This window comes from Ochotona curzoniae, unplaced genomic scaffold, assembly GCF_017591425.1.
Source record: "Ochotona curzoniae isolate NIBS_2020 unplaced genomic scaffold, NIBS_Ocur_1.0 contig_883, whole genome shotgun sequence".
NCBI lineage: Eukaryota > Metazoa > Chordata > Mammalia > Lagomorpha > Ochotonidae > Ochotona > Ochotona curzoniae.
Window position 1 is genome coordinate 6242840 of NW_024466599.1, and position 20740 is coordinate 6263579.

At 41.8% G+C, this 20740-nt stretch overlaps 1 protein-coding gene across 1 annotated transcript in view; it reads right to left on the bottom strand.

The window, feature by feature from the left end:
- The window catches only part of ROCK2 (Rho associated coiled-coil containing protein kinase 2), a 146624-nt gene that overhangs the window by 55318 nt on the left and 70566 nt on the right, over nucleotides 1-20740 (bottom strand). Inside the window, exon 4 of the mRNA XM_040992831.1 lies at nucleotides 8919-9056. Coding sequence (XP_040848765.1) covers nucleotides 8919-9056 — 138 coding nt within the window. The remainder of the gene's footprint in view (nucleotides 1-8918; nucleotides 9057-20740) is intronic.

The following is a 20740-nucleotide window of genomic DNA, read 5'->3' on the forward strand; positions in this document are numbered from 1 at the left end:
TCAAGAGACATCATTAACCACATCAACAGCAGGGCTTCAAATTAGGAGGAATTCTAATACTAGAGATATACAGGTGTGCCTTACATGGGAGCTGTATCATGACAAACCTATCACAAACTGGCACAACAGAGTATGGTACCACTAGCTCTAGACCAGAAAAGGATCAGAACTCAAAAATTCACACTACAGTTTCTACTAAATACACATTGCTTTTGTACCACCCCAAACTCAACAACTCCTAAGTCAAGGAGCATCTACATATGAAAGACTGCTTAGATGTAGCAAATATAAAGAACTCTGAAAACAAATAATTTAACGGATGAACTACATGAATAACCATTTCAAAGAAGATACATGAAAGGCTAACAAGCTCATAAAAAATGTTCTAGTATCATTAAGTCCCTAGCAAAATGCAAATTAAACCATATCCATCACAGTTGTAACAAAAAATATACAAAAAGTCAAATATTGATAAGAATGATGAATGTTACAGTCACCTTTGAAACAGTTTAGCAATTGCTTTAGAAATTAAAGATAAACTTACCATAAATCAAGCACTCCACATCTACTGAAAATACAGTATGTCCAGCAAAGACAGGTATGCAATGTTCATGGCACCATATTTACTACATGTAATAGCCAAAGTGTGGAAACAACAGACATGATCATTAGCTGGAAAATGGAATACAAGAGATACAGTCCAGATATTGCTTGTCTCCTACTTGGTGCACTTCACACAATTCTCAAAGCCTGAAGGGAAGAGCTTAGCCCTCTCCAAGTCTGCCCTCACCTCAGACACCAAGCACATGCCAAGGATTTCCCAAGCCACTTGCACCGGTGACAACTGGCTACAAATTCAAGGGCTCCCAGGATGCCCTCAGGCTCAGGATTACCTAGAACTGATCACCCACAGAACTCAGCTGAGTGCTCTCCTTCAGGTCACAGCTTCCTCTTCAAGTACAGAGAAGACAAAGTCCAGGAGAGACCGCAGAACTCCTGGCCCTCTTGGGGCAAGAAGACCACTGGAACACCTCACATGGGCATTAGCTGAGCCCTAGTTGCTTCACTTCCAAAGATGGCTATATAATGACAATCCATTTATATAAAAATACGTCTATGGAGCCAGCACTACAGGCTAATCTTCCACCTGCAAACACCAGCATCCCATATGGACACTGGTTCTAGTCCCACCTGATCCACTTCCAATCCAGGCCCCCTCTCTGCTTATGACTTGGAAAAGCAGTGGAGGATGGCTCGAGTCCTTTTTTTTTTTTTTTTTTAAAGTCAGATATACAGAGAGGAGGAGAGACAGAGAGATTCTGTCCAATGATTCACTCCTCAAGCGGCCTCAATAGTCAGAACTGAGCCAACCCAAAGCCAGGAACCTGAGCCTCTTCCGGGTCTTCTACACAGATCATCCTCAACTGCTTTCCCAGGCCATTAGCAAGGAGCTGGATAAGAAGTGGGGCTGCCAGGTTTAGAACTGGCATCCATACGGAATCCCAGTGCATTCACGGAGAGGACTTCAGCCAGTAGGCTACCATGCTGGGCCCTCAAGTCTTTTTTTTTGGGGGGGGGTGGCCCTTAAGTCTTTAAGACCCCACACACAGGAATTCTGAGTTACTGATGGTGTAATGGCCCCTGTAGAAGGAGGATACCACCATCCTAAGGTGATGGCATCAGAAGGGGTCACTTGGGAAATGACGAGGACACAGTGGTACAACTTCACAAAGGAGATTGGCACCTTAGGAAAACAAATCCATGAGAGTTCCTTTGTCCCTTTCAACTTCATTCAGTGGGCCTTCAGCAAGCCTACAAAGTTCCAAGAGTTTTGATGGCAGATTTCCTGAAACTTTGAGAAATAAAGTGCCTGGCTCCTGGCTTTAAATCCGCTCAGCTCTAGCTGTTCTGGCTGCTTGGGGAGTGAATCATCAGATGGAAGATCTTCCTCTCTGTATATCTGACTTTGCAATAAAAAAATAAATCTTAAAAAAAAAGTTTTTTTAAAAAGGTATCTCATCAGAATATCTTCATCAATCAAGACAGAAAAAATAACTGCTTAAAACAACCTAAGACTGGGCCCAGTGTGGTAACCTAGCGGCTAAAGCCCTTACCTTGCACACATCAGGAACCCATATTGGCGCTGATGAAACCAGAGTACTGCCTGGGCATTGAATCGGCAAGGCCTAATTTCCAGTGGCAAGAATGCTGTAGCTACGAAGGAGACTGCACACCCTGCAGTGGAGGGGCCCTGGGCTTAAGGCCTGTGCACATCCTATGTGCCCATGAGATATGATCTGAGGTCAGGGGCCTCTGGGAAGCAATGAGCTCATGAGAGTAGACAGGTTTAGCACCCTTACGCAGAGAGAGAGCTGATGTCCCTGTCGCTGCCATGGGAGGACTGTAGGAGAAGACCAGGGGCTCACCAGAAACCTGACCATGCCGGCATGCTGACCTCATACTCAGCCTCCAGAACAACAAGAAATGAAGGTGTATGGTTTAAGCCACGCAGTCCAGGATAACTGGTCATCGCAGTCTAAACCAAGAGAGGGTGATGGGACAGGAAGGAAGTCAACAACTTGGCCTCAGAACTTCAGGAAAAGGGTCCTTGGCACTTCCAACCTTCCTTATATGCTTGTTTCCAAACAAAAAAAAGTCATAATTTGTAATAAGATATTTGCAACACAAATCTCCAGGAAAGGGCTAAAGCAAAATAAATAAGAAGAATTCTAATAACCATTTTTTTAAATGACAAACACGCTAATGGGAAAATGAACAAGTGACTTAAACAGGCTTTTTGCAAAAGTTGTTCCAATATGAAAAGTATTCAATTTCACCAGAAAAAGAAACATGTAAGACACGATGTAGACACCGCTTCACAGGCACAAGAAGAAAATTGACAATACTAAGTGTTGACAAAGGTGTGAGGCAAAAGGAAGAGATTAAAGAACTGCTACATCCACAGTGAAAAACAGGCGGGTACCACCAACCAAAACCAATTCTAAGTATCTAGAAATGTCACTCGGAGAACACCAGAAAAAAAGACAGAAGAAAATAACAAAAAGCAGAAATAAGTATAAGAATATTGATGACATCATATTAACCAGAACAAATTCTGAAACTATAACTAACTGTAGTATAAGCCTATTAAAAATAAAAACTAATAAAAATAGCAACAAGGATAAGCAAAGTAGCATCATGCCAAAAAAATCAGACACCAATGGAGACAAATTTTATGGTCTCTTCAATAAAGAGGAAAGCTAAAGCTCTTGAGTGCTTCTTCTGGGTGGCAAACCAGAAAGAAAAGCAAGGAAGTCAGAAAAGTGGTTCCTAAAGGGGGAAGGCAAAGGGGAGTCGGTGAGAGCGGAGGGAATCTGTGCAGGGTTTGCAGCACACCTCTCGCCTTGCACAATGAAAAAATGGAGGTCAACTTTGTGATAAATCATTTTGTTTGATGTGCCTCTACAAATATCTTGCAAACATAGCTTTTAAAAACCAAAATGTTAGACTAAAAACTTCAAATGAGTTTACAGATACTTTATCTTCCCACTAAAATGATTTTCCACTGAAAAACAAAGACTAATAGTAATAATAATAATAAGAATAGAAACTATGGAAGAAACCATAAACCTAAAAGAGAGAGGGAGAGAGACAGAGACAAGCAACAATCCAGAATTGGAGGAGCACCCTGCGTGGCCCTGCGTGGGAGGCCTGCTCCCCAGCCACCTGTGCTTCCCAGCCAGTGGCCTTTCTCAGAAACAGTGACTCGGAGTTTGAGTTCCTGTCGCCAACCCAGCAGACCTCGGAGCTCTTGGCACCTGGCTTTGGAAAGGCCCAGCTCCAATTTTTGAGAGCATGTGGAAAGTGAACCAGCAGATAGCAGGACTCTCTCTCACTCTCTATGGCCCTACGTCCCTCTGCCTTTCAAATTAATATATTTTAAAAAAGAAAATTTTAAAAAGAAAACCAAAACAAGACTCCCTACAAGAATGTTACAGGAAAAAAAAAAAAAAGTAAACAATAAACCCAACTGATAATAGAGAAAAAAAATGCAATCAGAGAAAACATAAATTGATTCAGAAAGTAAAAATCAACAATCATATCAGAAAGTAAGCTGATGGTAGCGGAGGGAGGAAGCACGTGGCCAGAACAGGCAGATGACACGCACAGCTAGCTCTGGGAAGAGAGGAGAGGAAGAGACAGGGCACGAGTCACTGCAGTGCTGCACACTTTAAAACCAGAAGATTAAAATTATCTCCAGGAAAATGTTCAGATTTGTCCAACTTGTGTGAGACTATTGTTAGGCAAGCAAGGAAGCTCATTTACCAGAGTCAATTTTAATCAAACTGCACCTGCAGCATCCAAAGACAGCCGTGGAACATACACTGAAGCTCTCCAGCCTTCCAGTAACAACTGCTTAACCAGTTCTGAACACCGGCAGCAGAATGAGTAGTGCATTTAGAAACAAAGTATTAATACTCAGTATCTATTTGCATCAAGAAATCCATGAAAAATAAGAAAATGGCCCATCAGAAAAATCACGTAAATGTCACGGCATACAAATCACTGATGAAAGTGTAAAAGTGTGAAGCTAAATGCAATCCAGCAGATATTACCTGACAGAACAATCTACTTTTCAATATACAACAAAAATTCAAAATAATGCAGTATCAAATATTTAGATACAACATATTTAGTAAAAGATTTTTCACAAGGCAATTTGGCACTTTCAATCTAAAGCTCAAATGTGCATACCACCCACCACAGAAATCTATGTTAAAAAGTCTTTACAGCAGAAAATGTACAGGAGAAGCCTAGAACATCCTGTTCTATCAGCAAAAAAGCTATGGGGCTTACAGGGTGTGTCAAAAAGTCTCAGAGTCATATGGCTTAGCTTAAAGTTAAGCTGCCCACTCCTACATCAAAGTCGTAGCATTCAGTGCCTGGCTCTGGCTTCTGATTCCAGTTTTCTGTAAGTGTAAGCTTTGGGAGGCAGTGGTCATGACCCAAGTAATTGGGTTCCTGCGACCACTGTGAGCAACCTGCACTGTGATGCTGGATCCTACCGAGTTCCTGTTGAAGTCATGTGAGAAAACAGCAGATAGAAGATAACCCTATCTTCCAGCTTTCTGTCTCTAGTTTGCTAGCTAATTATCATCTATCTTTGTTTCTCTGCCCTCCAACTGGAAAATGAAGCTAAAAAATAAATAAAAATAGGGGTCCAGGCTAATCTTCCACCTGTCAATGTTGGTATTCCATATGGAGCTCCCAATCCAGCTTCCTACTTATGGCCTGGGAAAAGCAGCAGAGCAGGGCCCAAACCCTGAAGCCCCTGTACCCACACGTGAGGGCCAGAGGAAGCTCCTGGTTCCTGGCTCTGCTCTGGTGTTATGACCATGTGGGAAGTTAGACATGATGGAAGAAGATCTTTCTCTGTGTCCTTCCTTCTCTCCTTAAATCTGTCTTTCCAATAAGAAAAGCAGATGCCTCAAGGCCTTGGGATCCTGAACCTACATGGGAGACCCAGATCAGCTGAGCAGCCATATGGGAAGGAGGCAGCACACAGAAGACCTCTTCCTCTGTCTCCCCATCTCTCTGTAGAAAAATCTGCCTTTCAAACAAAAGCAAATAAATCTTTTCTAAAAAGAAATTAATAGCATTAGATATCAAGGGTTACCTACAATTTTAAGTTACTCTTATTTCTTCCTCAGGAGCTCATCAAAAAGATTATTTTTTGGAAAAAAAAAAAGACTAAACTATCAACAATATGGTTATTTGAGCAGCTCCCATCTCCATTAGACTGGAAATTCCATAAAGGTTAAAGCAGTGTCTATTTTTGACTATCATTTTAGTTCCCAGAACACAGCAAACTGTTTACCAAAGAGGTAATAAATATTTAATGGATGATTTAGTAGTTAACATTCATTAGATAACTTGCAGTACTGGAAGGTCTCCCTCTATTTCTCCCTCTTTCTCCTCTCCGCCCCGGCAACTCTGACTTTCCAAGTAAAATAAATAAGTCTTTTTTAAAAAGCTCCAGCCACTATAATCAAGGAGAAGTAATGACTACATCGGAGAATTATCGTTTCATAATCATGAATAAATAACAGAGACACTGAGTGAAAATTGCTGATAATTTAAAAACCAGACCGAGTCTCCTGACAGAGAAATAACAACACTATCTAGGACACGGACCCCACCACAAGATACTGCCCAGGACAGAGCCTCCCCACGGCCGCACTGGGATCCAGCCTCACTGTCCAACTAGCACTTCACGTACACGTAAATGAAAGACAAGCATGTCACTCATCACAGCAACAAAATCCAGGTTTCTAGAACCTGAAGGAAAATAAAAGAGGAGGAAAAGTTTAGATCAAGAGACTTTGAAGAGATACCTGAACTAAAATTTCTAAAATATTAAAACTAAAGTGTTTAGAAGTATGTATATTCATGATAAAATTAAAAAGCAAAGGCATATTTACCACAAAAGCAATAACATTAGGAAAACAGAACGATCTAAATATAAAGATGGCTTAAAATTTTTTTAACTCGTCTACTAATACAGGGATACAAACATTTTAAATGTGCCAATATTTATCTATTAAGCTCAAAGTCATACTTAGACCATATCTCTAAGAAACACAGATGAGCCCAAAATTTGTAGTGTGGCATGTTAGACATTTTTGTTCTTGAGTTTTTATTTATTTGAAAGGGAAAACACAGAGGGAGGAAGGGAGGGGGGAGGAGAAGGGGAGGAATAAGGGAGGAAGGTGCAGAGGAGTGGGGGGAGAAAGGGAAGAAGGAGAGAGGAGAGGAGTGGGAGGCTTAGCACAACATTTACACCTGCTAGTTCACTCACTGCCCCAACACCCTTTAGAGAATACATTAGCAACAAGTCAGAACCAAGAGCCAGGGACTCAAATCCAGGCACTATAACATGGGATGCATGCAGATCCACATAATCCACTGAAGTTGATTATAGGGACAGCCTATGACCAATTAATTTCACTGCAAGATAGATCACTGGAAGTGTGAACATATGCTCCAAATATGAAAGACTATTCCCAGCAGCGTCCTTCACAACAACCAAAAACCAGAAATAACCCAATTGTCCATTAAACATGTTATGCACAAAATGTGGTATATCAGTACAACAGAATATTATTCAACCATAATAAGGAAAGTGTAGATACTTAATTTTGCATGAATGAATGTGGAAATCATATCATAGATGAAAGATGTCATATGCGATACGATCACATTTATAGAAATATCCAAAACAGGCAAATCTACAGAGACAGAAAGTAGAGCAGCAGGTGACAGTAATTGGGGTCCCAGAGGACTGGGGAGTCACTGCTAAATACTTCAGAGTTTTTTTTGAGGTTGGGGAGCAGGGTGTGACAAAAAATACATAGTCGTGATGGCTGCACAAATCTGTGGATATATTAAAACACTGAATAAAATTAACAATAAAAATGACTATTAACTTTGATAAGTTCTCCCAACAATTTAAACGTTTCATCCACAGGGGTCTGCATGTCTTTTACTAAAACATAACAATCCTATGAAGACCAGGGCAATGATCTGAATCACTTTCCTGACTCTGTTCACTGTGGCTCTGCTGCCCCAGAGCCACCTGCCAGTGCCAACTCATGGAATGATTAACTAGAAACAACAAGGAATCTACTACTATGAAAATTAATGTAAAGCTAAACCTGAAATATTTATTAAAATCCTTCTTTCAACTAAGATAGCATGGTATATAATTTGCTACAAAAATGTTAGTTTTAACTACACATATCAATCTCTATTCCTTGGCTACAAAAAGCAAAGTTGCAGGAAGACGGAAGCACATGCCGCTCCTAAGCGAAGCAATGATAATGAGCTTTTTCATGACGTAAGCATCACTACGGTCATTTTTTAAAGCTCTGAATGGGTTGCTACAGCAAGGCATCAAATTCTAGGAATATTTAAACATGCTAATCATGCACTATCTTATTCATGATTCTTGGCCAAAAATGTTTGTGGGCTTTTAAGCTCGAGAAAACAAAACAGACCATGAATTCCCTAGTGCGTATCCGGAAAAGTGAGACCAGGAATACTAACGGTGCTTCACATTCCAGGTAATGTGTGAAGGAGGAGGGACAATTTTAGGATGCTTACTGCAGAAAGGATCGTTTCTAGACAGGCCGACTGAAGTAACGCACTTTAACACTGAGTGTCTATGCATCCTGCAGAGTGATTAAATGCATTTACTATGTTCCCACTACCTTACCAGAAAATGAGGGCACAAAACAGTAATATACTGGTGATAGGCAGTTACTTATAAAAAGAATCTTTTTAAAACTTGTGGAATACTTGCTGCCATGTACTGATTTAACTAACAATTACATCTACTGCAGATGTGATTATATTACTCAGGAACATTAAGAAACATACTGTATCAAAGTTCATAAAAAATGGGTCCGGCGGTGTGGCCTAGCAGCTAAAGTCCTCGCCCTGAACGCACCGGGATCCCATATGGGCGCTGATTCTAGTCTCGGCAGCTCCACTTCCCATCCAGCTCCCTGCCTGTGGCCTGGGAAAGTAGTCAAGGACAGCCCAAAGCTTTGGGTCCCTGCACCCATGTGGGAGACCTGGAGGAGGTTCTAGGCTCCTGGCTTCGGATCAGCGCGGCTCCAGCCGTGGTGGTTACTTTGGGAGTGAATCATCGGACGGAAGATCTTCCTCTCTGTCTCTCCTCCTCTCTGTATATCTGACTTTCCAATAAAAATAAATATTTTTTTTAAAAGTTCATTAAAAATAACTACATTATTACTGTGAAAGGCATAGAACTTCTGGCACACGAAATCAACTCTTGTGAATAATTAAGCATTTACAGAAAAAGGAAATAAACGTATACAAGCTAGGATGCTTACCTGAACCACCCAGGGACTGTTGGCAAAGGCCATGATATCTCTCTCTTCCCAAAAAAAGGCAGAATCTGATCTTTTTATCATTTCAAACTTGCTAAGAAGCTTCATGGCATAAACCTTCTGTGATGCTTTATGACGAACCTGTTGGGTTTTTAAAACACAAAATTGTTAATACTGTAACTTTTGTGAGATATACATTACATTTAAACACAGAACCACCTCAGCTCAGCCAAAGCAAAATTCACGACATCCCATTTCCTCGTGCGAATTCACCGAGTGGAGGCACCGATTCAGCAAGGCAGCCAGGACCGCCCCTTCCCATCGGAGCAGGCTGCCCTGTCGGAGGGACAGTTTCTCGCTTCCGGGTAACACCATCCATGGCAGTGTCCACGGCTCAACAGCATAAAAAAGCTGGCCATGTTCCAGACCCTGCATTTGGACTGGCAGGCCACGCCGAGCATTTAGGAAATGCTCGGTCCTGCTGTCTTCCACCATCTCTCCACCTCTCAAATCATTTTTTAAAGTACTGTTGAATGAAAACTTTAAAAGATATGTCTACCAGGGAAAATTATGCTGAAGCAGTCTGAAACAGCAATGGACACATATCTCCCCTTCACTAAATGAACATAAAAAATCAACAGGTGGTGCATCAGGCTAGTCCTCCGCCTGAAAGAGCCAGCTGCTCTGCTTCTGACTCGGCTCCCTCCTAACGCCTGGGAAAGCAGCGAGGAAGGTCAGGCGTTGTACACCTGCACCCAGGCAGGTAGGCTGGGAAGAAACTCCTGGCTTCTAGCTTTGGATCAGCTCAGCTCTTGTCACTGTGGCCATTTGGGGAGTGAACCAGTACATGGAAGACCTCTTTCTCTCCAAGTCTCTGTGGGAAAATCCGCCTTTCCAATAAAAATAAATAATTCTCTTTTTAAAAGACTTTTTGTTTTATTTTTATTGGAAAGGTGGATATATACAGAGAAGGAAAGGCAAAGAGAGAAAGGTCTTCTATCCAAAGCCAGGAGCCAGGGCCTTATTCTGGGCCTCCCACATGGATAAAGGGTCCCAAGGCTTTGGACCATCCTGGACTGCTTTCCAAGGCCACAGGAAGGGAGCTAAAAGGGAAGTCAAGCAGCCAGAACACTAACCAGCACCCATATCCGATCCTGGTGTATGCAAGGTAAAGATTTAGCTGCTAGGCTATTGCGCTGGGCCCAAATAAATCTGTTTTTAAAAACAAACTGGTGGGGAAATCAAGATGGCAGAATTAGGGCAAGGACACAATTAAACCGATGGAGAAACATTAGCCAGGGTGAAGCAGAGAGGGCACATTCCAGGAAACAGGAGAACACAGACCATGGCAGAGGGGCACCTTGAAGACTGATAGACACAGGAAAGCAGCAAAAACAACAGGGTGGTGTTGCATCATACATCCCAACACATTCAGTCAGCAACGATCTGAACTGACCTGGCAGCCAGAACTCCATCATCAACCAGGTGGGATGGGGAGTTCACAGGGAACTCAGGAGGTGAACCCACACAAAGAACTGCCCCTCCCGATGGTTTGTTTGATTTGTCTAGAAGAGACAGAGCAGCCGATCCCAAAGAGGCAGTGTGGGAACAGGGTGGATCTAATACCCCAAACTTCATTCGAGCCAAATCGGGCACCATCTTGTGCAGGAAGGGAAAGTCTATGGGATAGGACTGCACATGCACTAAGCTGCGAGCGAACTCATTTCAGGCTCAGTGAATCGCAACAACATGGCATCCTACAGGTTCCACTGAAAATAGGCCCAGGTATCCCCAAGCCCGGCAGCCAGCAGGTCAAGAACTCTAGCAGTGGCACATCAGATGCCATTTTGTACAGTGTGGCAAAGGGTTTGAGACTGCAGGGACAACAGTGAGCTGCATATGCACTGAGCTGGGAGTAAACTCACCGACTTCAGTGCTCTGCACCTGTCCCACAGGGAAAAATAATACCGACTTTGCTATCTTACAACTCAAAATAGGTCCATGTGGCTCTCAGACCTAATAGCCAACAGATTCTGGCAAGGTCAGCACCACCAACAACCTAGCTCTTTAGGATTCCTGGTGTCTCCCTAATCTTGGGAACTGAGTGAATTGGAAGTGGAAGAAGCATTGTGCAGACAGCAGTAAGGGATCGCAGGAGGAGCCAGGAGCTGGGGCTGTGAAGACCATGCTGGAAGTTCAAGGTAAGAGCCCAGATCTGAAACTACTTGAAGGGAGTGGCACAAGTGACTGCAAACAAAGAGCCAAGTACCAACCACAGTAAAATCGAATTGTAGACCCGTGGATGACACAGCTTAGAAACCTACCCTAAGAAGAAGAATCTGATAACCAGAAGTACAATGACCAAGAGCAAAAGACAGAGGCACAATGAATATTACTGAAGACTCCCCTGCAAAGGAGCAAAAGTCTTTGCCAACCTCAGAGTTAACTGAGGAAGACATACAGAAAGCAGGGGGATACAGAATAATACACTTGTTATAAAGCTTCTTATCAACAACGAGAAGCAATATGTCACACAGGAAATAGAAATGCTGAAACAAAATCAAGCCAAATTACTAGGAATGAAGGATGCAATAGAGCAAAGTAAAAACTCAGTGACAAGTCTCAATAACAAAATGAATGAGGCAGAAGACAGAATCTCAGAATTGGAAGATATTTCCTGGCACAAAGGGGAAATAACCAAAAAGCTGAAAGCAGAGCTAGGTCAAGCTTTAAAAAGTATTCAGGAATTAAGAGACACTATTACAAGGTCAAAAATAAGAATTATGTGAGTTCCAGAAGGTGCAGAAAGAAAAGCTGGGTTTAAAAATGTACTCAGTGAAATAATAAGGGAAAATAATCAGGAGAAAGAAATGGGAAACAACACCCAGGAGAGACACAGAACTCACATCAGAATTGACCAAAAGAAATCTTCACCACAACACATAATAATCAAGCTCTCTTCAATAGAACATAAGAAAAAGATCCTTAAATGTGTATGTGAGGGCCCGGCACATGGCCTAGCGGCTCAGGTCCTCGCCTTGAATGAGCCGCACCGGGATCCCATATGGGTGCCGGTTCTGATCCCGGCCGCTCCACTTCCCATCCAGCTCCCTGCTTGTGGCCTGGGAAAGCAGTCAAGGATGGCTTGGGACCCTGCAACCCACTTGGGAGACCTGGAAGGAGTTTCCTGAGCTCCTGGCTTCGGATCGGCGCAGCTCTGGTCATTGAGATCACTTGGGGAGTGAATCATCAGATGGAAGATCTACCTCTGTGTCTCTCCTCCTCTCTGGACATCTGCCTTTCCAATAGAATAAATAAATCTTCCCCCTCCCCCCAAAAAAAGATGTTCTCCAACAGACAAAAGGAACAGCATCCACCAAAACCAAAGGCAAACGCGAAGAACATCCCAGTAAAATAACAACAGAAGACAAAAATCAATAAACAACCCATTGCTAAATGACAGGACCAAATTACCACCCATTCATATTAACCATAATTGTAAATGACTTAAACTCAAACACAAAAGCTATCTATTTGTTGCATACAGGAGATAACATCTCACCAACAAAAATCGGCAGACACTTTATCTCATGGATTTTGATGTCTTTGTTTTTAGTTAAATTTCTTCAACACTTTTGTTCTCATTAAATTTATTGCTGACTCATAGATCATACAGTAGCATCATTTTCTTCAAGAAGGTTCTTGATTTTCTTTTTCAATTTTCAGCAACACATCAGTCATTCAGTAGCATGTTATTTAACCTCATGGCATTGCAAATTTCTTCTTTTTCCTCTTGGTGTTGACTGTTTTGTGGTTTTTCATTTAAAGGGATGTACAGCAACTGTGTAATGGAGTCTATCATATCCAGTGGCATGCTGTTTAACTTCATGGCATCATAAATTTGTTTTTCTTCCTGTTGCTGATTTTGCTGTGGCTTTTCACTTGGGGGGATTTATAGTTAATGTGTAGTGGAGATTTGACATGCCCAGATGTGAGGACATGGTGCAGTGTGCATCTCTACTTCTGGATCGACGATGGACTCCCAGTGTAATAGTTGGATGTGACTTGATTATGGGATGCCTGACTCTCTGCTACTGTCCATGCCAGCAATGATAGACTTATGACTGTTTATGAGCAACTATGCTGTTGCAATGATATGGGAGAACGCAGAGTGGGGTTGGGGGGATTAGAGAGGGGATAAGGGAAATCCCAGGGCCTATGGAACTGTACCATAAAATGATAATACTAATAAAAATGAAAAACAAAAGAGTACTATTAGCTATCATAATTTTAAGTTATTCTTATTTCTTCCTCAGGAGCTCATCAAAAAGATTATAAACAGTATAGTTATATGAGCAGCTCCCATCTCCATTAGACTGGAAATTCCATAAAGGTTAAAGCAGTGTCTATTTTTGACTATCATTTTAGTTCCCAGAACACAGCAAACTGTTTACCAAAGAGGTAATAAATATTTAATGGATGATTTAGTAGTTAACATTCATTAGATGACTTGCAGTAATGACAACTGCTAACATTTGTACTTATCCTAATAGAATGTCAAAACAGAAGCTTCGAACCTCACCCCTGTATTTATTTCTCCCAGTCTTCCCTGCAGCTTCATGTTCCCAGTTGCTCTGGTTAAAACAGTAACAACAATTTTTTAAAACTTTAGCAACTCGTCTCTCAACTCATAAAATTTATGAGCAAATCACATCATTTCTACTTTTAAGCAGTTTCTGAATTCAGCCATCTCTAACTATCTCTACTTCTCCCACTCTGATCTCCCATCCTTCACCCCAATAGCCAGTGAGAGCTTCCCAAGCTTCAACCGGTCACCCGCCTCTGTCCAGTCTTGATACTTCTAAGACACAGATCATCCACAGGCTTCCCACGTTTGATCTGCTATCACTCCCGCTTGGAACTACTCCCTCAGGCCAGGCTCAATCCCACTCTTCCTTCAAATTCCTGCCCACACGCTGCCCTCTCAGCCCCCTCTGACCAAGCTACTGAACTGCCAACATGTTCTTGGTCCTATTATTTATTCTTCATTTTTGCTTCACTCCATTTAATGTTGTTTTATGTATTTACTGCCTGTTTCCTATTTGGGAATGTGAAGTTAGCAAAACTAGGCAATATTCTAACCTGGTTTGTTCTCCAATCTATCCCTGGTGCTAAGTACAGAGCAATAAAACAATCACCAAACACCTGATGAATGAGTTAATATCCACAAAATATCTTCCCTTTGAAACTGGACAATACCATGAATTTGCAGTTTTTAGATTCAACAAATATTTCAGTTATCCTTTCAAAATATTACCCACATCTGGCACCAGTGATAAAAGAATGCCCATGTCCGCCCCAGAGGAAAAAGGGAGAATCATACCTTACACATCAAATTCTCTACAAAATGCAGTAAAATCTCATAGGAATCATGAAAATGCTGCTCCTCTTTGATAGGGAAAGTGTCTTCCCCCCCACTAGCCAGGTGAGAAATTTCATGTGTTGAACTGAAACATGAACAAATCATCAATAGAAAAGTCTTAACATGCACACTAAATACAAATACATACCACTCAGAACAGCTAGCCATCCAAACGCAAATAATCATCCAAAACACAAAACACGTGACACCACAGTTTGGGGGCTTTGCATATAAGTAGCACAATATTAAAATACTTGATTGTGTTATGGAATGTTCCTTCTATGCTTATCTTGCTTAAGGCTTTCAGCATGAAATGGTGTTGGGTTTTTGTCAAATGCCTTCTCTGCAATATGATTTTTACTTCTCAATTTGTTGATGTCGTGTATCACATTTATCGATTTGCGGATGTGAACCATCCCTGCATGCCTGGGATGAATCCCACCTGGTCCCGGCGAATCATCTACCTGATGTGCTGTTGGATCCTGCTGGCTAGGATTTTGTTGAGGATTCTTATGTCTATGTTCGTCAAGGATATCAGCCTGTAGTGCTCTTTTTCTGTCATATCTCTATCTGGCTTTGGTATTAAGGTGATACTGGCTTCATAGAAAGAGTTTGGAAGGATGCCTCCCTTTCTATTATTTGGAAAATCTTGTGAAGAACTGGGGTAAGTTCCTCTTGGAACGCTTGGTAGAATTCAGCAGTGAAGCCATCTGGTCCAGGACTTTTCTTGGTTGGGAGGGCTTTAATTATCAATTCAATCTCAGTCCATGTTAAAGGTCTATACAGACTGTTAATTGCTTCTTGGTTCAATTTTGGTGGATTGTATGTGTCCAAAAATCTATCCGTCTCTTCTAGGTCTTCTGATCTGTTCACATAAAGTTGCTTGTAATTTTTAACAACAGTTCCTAATAATTCTCTATATGTCCGAGGTATCTGTTGTTTTCTTTCTTTCTCATCTCTGATGCTACTGATGTGTATCTTCTCCCTCCTTTTTTCGATGAGTTGGGCTAGTGGGGAGTCTATCTTATTGACTTTATCAAAGAACCAGCTCTTTGATTCTTTAGTCTTATGTGTTATATACCTAGACAATGGGATGCTGGACTGACATCTGTACCAGCAATGTTCGGGCACACTTAGATCACAGACTGAAGGACTTACTACTCCTTAGCACACTTAGATCACAGACTGAAGGACTTACTACTCCTTATGAGGGACTATGCTATTATCACAACATGGGGAAAATCAGTTGGGGGTGGGAATCTGGTGCAGGGGGCAGTGGGGAAATCACAGACCATATGGAATTACATCACAAAATTCAAAATAAAGAAAAAAGACTTTGGAAAACAGAAACTGACTAAATTAACTCTATAATTGTTCATAAACTCTGCTTGAAATCAATATTCCAACCAGCACAGAACAAGGGAGTGCCTAAGCAAAGTACAGAGTCCAGCTGAGAGACCAAGATCAGAACTGAAATAAACAAGGCAGTTGGATCATGCTGGGTAGCAAACTACAAAGTAAGGAGCTGTGGCAGAAGTCCTACAAGTCATCCACGAACACTCAGTTAAAGCTGTGCTATCAAGAGAAAGGACCCCAGCTTTCTTTAAGAGACAACTGCAATGGTGTTGAAGAAACATTAGAGGGAAACCAGTGCTAGAAGGGCATTATGCTTCCAGTCACCCAAAGCAGGAGAGGTTTCAATAATTTCCCAGGCATCTAGCAGAATCATTTTAGAACAAAACCCTCTGCTGTAAAGCAAAGTCTGCTGCTCCAGCATTGCCATGCAGAGTCTACAACCAAGCCCTGCAAGATCGAGGGAGTACAGTTGGAAGGCAGATTTCTGCCAAGGTAGAAAGGACTTGGGAAAAACCGATCTTTCTGTACATTTACAGTTTGAAAGTGTGTGTGTGTACATATACATATAAAAGGTGACAATAACTGAAAATGTATTAAAATCAAAATCCACACACTTCAAAGAAAAATGACAAAACCCAGGGTCTCTATTGTACATCACAAGATTCAGTGCGTAACTTAAACATTACTTACACAGGCACCAGGGAAAACACAACTCACAGCCCAGAAAAAAATTTTTTTGACAGATACTGACGTTAAAAGATGTTGCAGGTGGCTAACAAATACATAAAAATAGCTCCTATAAACACACTCAAAGAACTAAAGAAAAATACAATCTTTTTTTTAAAGAAAAATATAATCTTAATGAATCAACTAAAGAAAGAATCAACTAAGACTAGAAACCATGGAAAAAAATTGGAGATGCTGGTGAGTATATTATTGAAATGAAGAATTTATAAGAAGACTTAACAGAGAATGAAGACAGACTGCAAGTAATTGTACTAAAGTCCCCAGCTTGCATGTGCTGGGATTCCATATGAGCACTGGTTCGTGTCCCGGCAGCCCCACTTCCCATCCAGCTCCCTGATTGTGGCCTGGGAAAGCAGGGGAGGAAGGCCCAAAAGCTTGGGACTCCACACCCATGTGGGAGACCAAGAAGAGAGAATGAATCAGCAGATGGAAGATCTTCCTCTGTCTCTCCTCCTCTCTGTAAATCTGCCTTTTTCCAATAAATATTAAAATAATCTTAAAAAAAGATTAAGGTGTCAAAATGAAATGAACAGAGAGTTAATGGGCTGCAAGACTATTTTACTCATTTAAAACATGTATAATTGGACTAAGCATTACAATTAATACACACAAATCACCAAAGCTGATTAAGGACCAAAATCAGATCAGATTAGGCTGAAAATAAAAAGATGGAAAAAGATACATTACACTAATGGCAAAGAAAAGAGACCTGACATAGCAATGTGTCAACAAATTGAAAGAGTATTGCAATACACATGGAAGGTGATTTATATAGAAGGATAATTCATAAGGAAGGTATAAAAATTTTAAATATACATACAACTTTAACAAATGACTCTCAAAACTCAGGAAGCAAAACTGATATAACAAACACAAATTTCAGCTGAGGTTTTTAAACATTTCTTTTATTTCAAATTATGTATTGATAATTCTTCATGTATATTCAATGTATGACAATCAAATCAGGTCGACCAGCATTTCCATCTTTTATATAACAGGTATTAAAAAAAAAATCAGTTTAAGTTTAAATTAAGTTTTAAGATTAACTACTTAACCAAATTTAAAATATTATAGAAATTATTGTTAATACGTTGCATCACTTATTTTTAAATGTTTTGAGATCTGAGGGATTTTGATACATAGTAACTATACAAAAGGAATCCTAAATGCAAGGAAACAAGTAAATGACAAGCAAAGTCACAGCTGATGTAGCTTCGACACATCACTGAGCTTCAAGAGCTCCCTGATGTTTAGTATCACCGCGGCACTGGAATGTCATATGAAGCCAGAATTGTGGAGTGGGCACTTAGGGGATAAGTGATCCTATGCTTAAAACTAGAAACCCATTCCACAAGAGATACATTTTTACTTTGCGGTGAATTAGTAGATCATCCCAATGGTCAGGCATGTCAGTTAGTTTTTTTTTTTTTTTTAAGATTTATTTTTATTATTTTTTCATTGAAAAGGCGGATATACAGAGAGGAGAGACAGAGAGGAAGATCTTCCGTCCGATGATTCACTCCCCAAGTGAGCGCAACGGGCCGATACTATGCCGATCCGAAGCCAGGAGCCTCTTCCGGGTCTCCCACGCGGGTGCAGGTTCCCAAAGCTTTGGGCCGTCCTCAACTGCTTTCCCAGGCCACAAGCAGGGAGCTGGAAGGGAAGCGGGGCTGCCGGGATTAGAACCGGCGCCCATATGGGATCCCGGGCGTGCAAGGCGAGGACTTAACCACTTGCGCCACCGCGCCGGGCCCGTCAGTTAGTTTTTAAAAAGTTAACAATATAGGGCCTGGCGGTGTGGTGTAGTGGCTAACGTCCTCGCCTTGAATGCACCAGGATCCCATATGGGCACTGGTTCATGTTCCAGCTGCTCCACTTCCCATTGAGCTCCCTGCTTGTGGCCTGGGAAAGCAGTCGAGGATGGCCCAAGGCTTTGGGACCCTGCACCCATGTAGGAGACCTGGAAAGAAGTTCCTGGTACCCGGATTTGGATCGGCACAGTACCAGCTGTTGCAGTCACTTGGGGAGTGAATCATTGGACGGAAGATCTTCCTCTCTGTCTCTCCTCCTCTCTGTATATCTGACTTTGTAATAAAAATAAATAAATCTTAAAAAAAAAAGTTAACAATATAATTGAAAAAGAAACTCTAAGGTATTGAAATCTCTCCTAATACATTTTTGTCACCTTTGAATCTCTACTTAGGAAAAAATCAACTTGGAACATTTTCTAACTTCACTTGGGAAGACAATTCACACAACCCTGGGAGCTCATTAATTCATGCAACTTTTTTTTAAAATGGCTGACTGCACAGTTACAAGAATAATTTAAGAATCCTGCTATAGGGCCCGGCGCAGTGGCCTACCAGCTAAAGTCCTCGCCTTGAATGCACTGGGATCCCATATGAGCGCCAGTTCTAATCCCGGCCGCCTTACTTCCCATCCAGCTCCCTGTTTGTACCCTGGGAAAGCAGTCGAAGATGGCCTAAGGCCTTGTGACCCTGCATCCGTGTGGGAGACATGAAGAAGTTCCTGGATCCTGGCTCAGATCAGCACAGCACCGGCCTTTGTGGTCACTTGGGGAGTGAATTAACGGACAGAAGATCTTCCTCTCTATCTCTCCTCTGTATATCTGACTTTGCAATAAAAATAAAATAAATCTTATATTTAAAAAAAGAATCCTGCTATAAGGCACAGCTAAACACAGATGCTAGAAGCTATCTGGTAGAAAAATTCAGTATTTAAATATTTAAGCCAGCAACGTTTACATGCGATAACTAAGTGAAAAACAAACAATCCTAGAAGGAAAATGCTATTCATTCAAATAAACAGAAAGTTACACAATATAGTCACAAGATGATTCCAGAGTACAGAAAAAACGTTGACTGACTTCAGTTTGGATGACACAGCACTGCCTCCTGCGCCTCATCACCACCCTCAGCCATGCTTCCGCAGCACTGCCAGCTGAGTCTGTGTTTGCGTCACAAGCTTCTTCAGGAACACAACACACAATGCCATTTGTGAGGCTGTGCAGTGGCGGGCACAATGCTAAACTGCTCAATTAAAGAGATTCAACAGAATCATATTTGTATATAATACCTACAAACTGAAAAAGGAATGAACATTTTGGCTAGTTGCTCTATATTTTTCTCTTTTTAAAAAATTTATTTATTAATTTTTTTTATTTTTTAAAAAGATTTATTTTTATTATTTTTTTATTGGAAAGACGGATATATAGAGAGGAGAGACAGAGAGGAAGATCTTCCGTCCGATGATTCACTCCCTAAGTGAGCGCAACGGCCGATGCTATGCCGATCCGAAGCCAGGAGACTCTTCCGATTCTCCCACACGGGTACAGGGTCCCAAAGCTTTTGGCCATCCCCGACTGCTATCCCAGGCCACAAGCAGGGAGCTGGATGGGAAGAGGGGCTGCTGGGATTAGAACCGGCGCCCACATGGGATCCCGGGCGTGCAAGGCGAGGACCTTAACCACTTGTGCCACCGGGCCCTATTTATTAATTTTTGTTGCAAATCAGATTTACAGAGAGGAGGAGACAGAGAAACATCTTTCATTCACTGGGTCACTCTCCAAATGACCACCAACTGCCAGAGCTGAGCTGATCTGATGTCAGGGGCCAGGAGCTTCTTCCAGGTGTCCCACGTGGGTGCAGCGTCCCAAGGCTTTCGGCCATCCTCCACTGCTTTCCCAGGCCACAAGCAGGGAGCTGGATGGGAAGTGGAGCTGCCAGGACACAAAACTGGAGATCATATGGGATGCTAGCACTTGCAGGCAGACAAATAGGCAGCTGAGTCATTGCACTGATCCCAACGCCTGAATTATTTAAACTGTTTTTGATAAGACAATATTGAGCTCATAACTCAAAAGGCAGAAAGCATTAGCTTGGCACAGTTTAATCTATAGAGCCAACATTTCAGAAATTTATTCATATACCATACTTTGAAAATTCATTAGCAGTAGTTGGTACTGTGGTGTAGAGGGTAGTCAGTACCTGCAACCCCACAATCATGGTTCTTCTGATCCAGCTGATCCAGCTCCCTGATCATATGCCTGGGAAGCAGCAGAAGACAGCAAGTGCCTGGGGTCCTGCCGCCCACCCGACAAGCAGGATCAGGATCCTTGGTTCAGCCTGGCCCAGCTCTGACTACTGCAGTCATCTGTGTTAAACAGTGGCTATCACGTCTCTCTGTCTCACTCACTCACTCACTCACTCACTCACTGCAGGGCCTGGTGCAGTGGTATAGTATTTGGCTAAGCCTTTTGTCTACAACACTGGCATCCCAT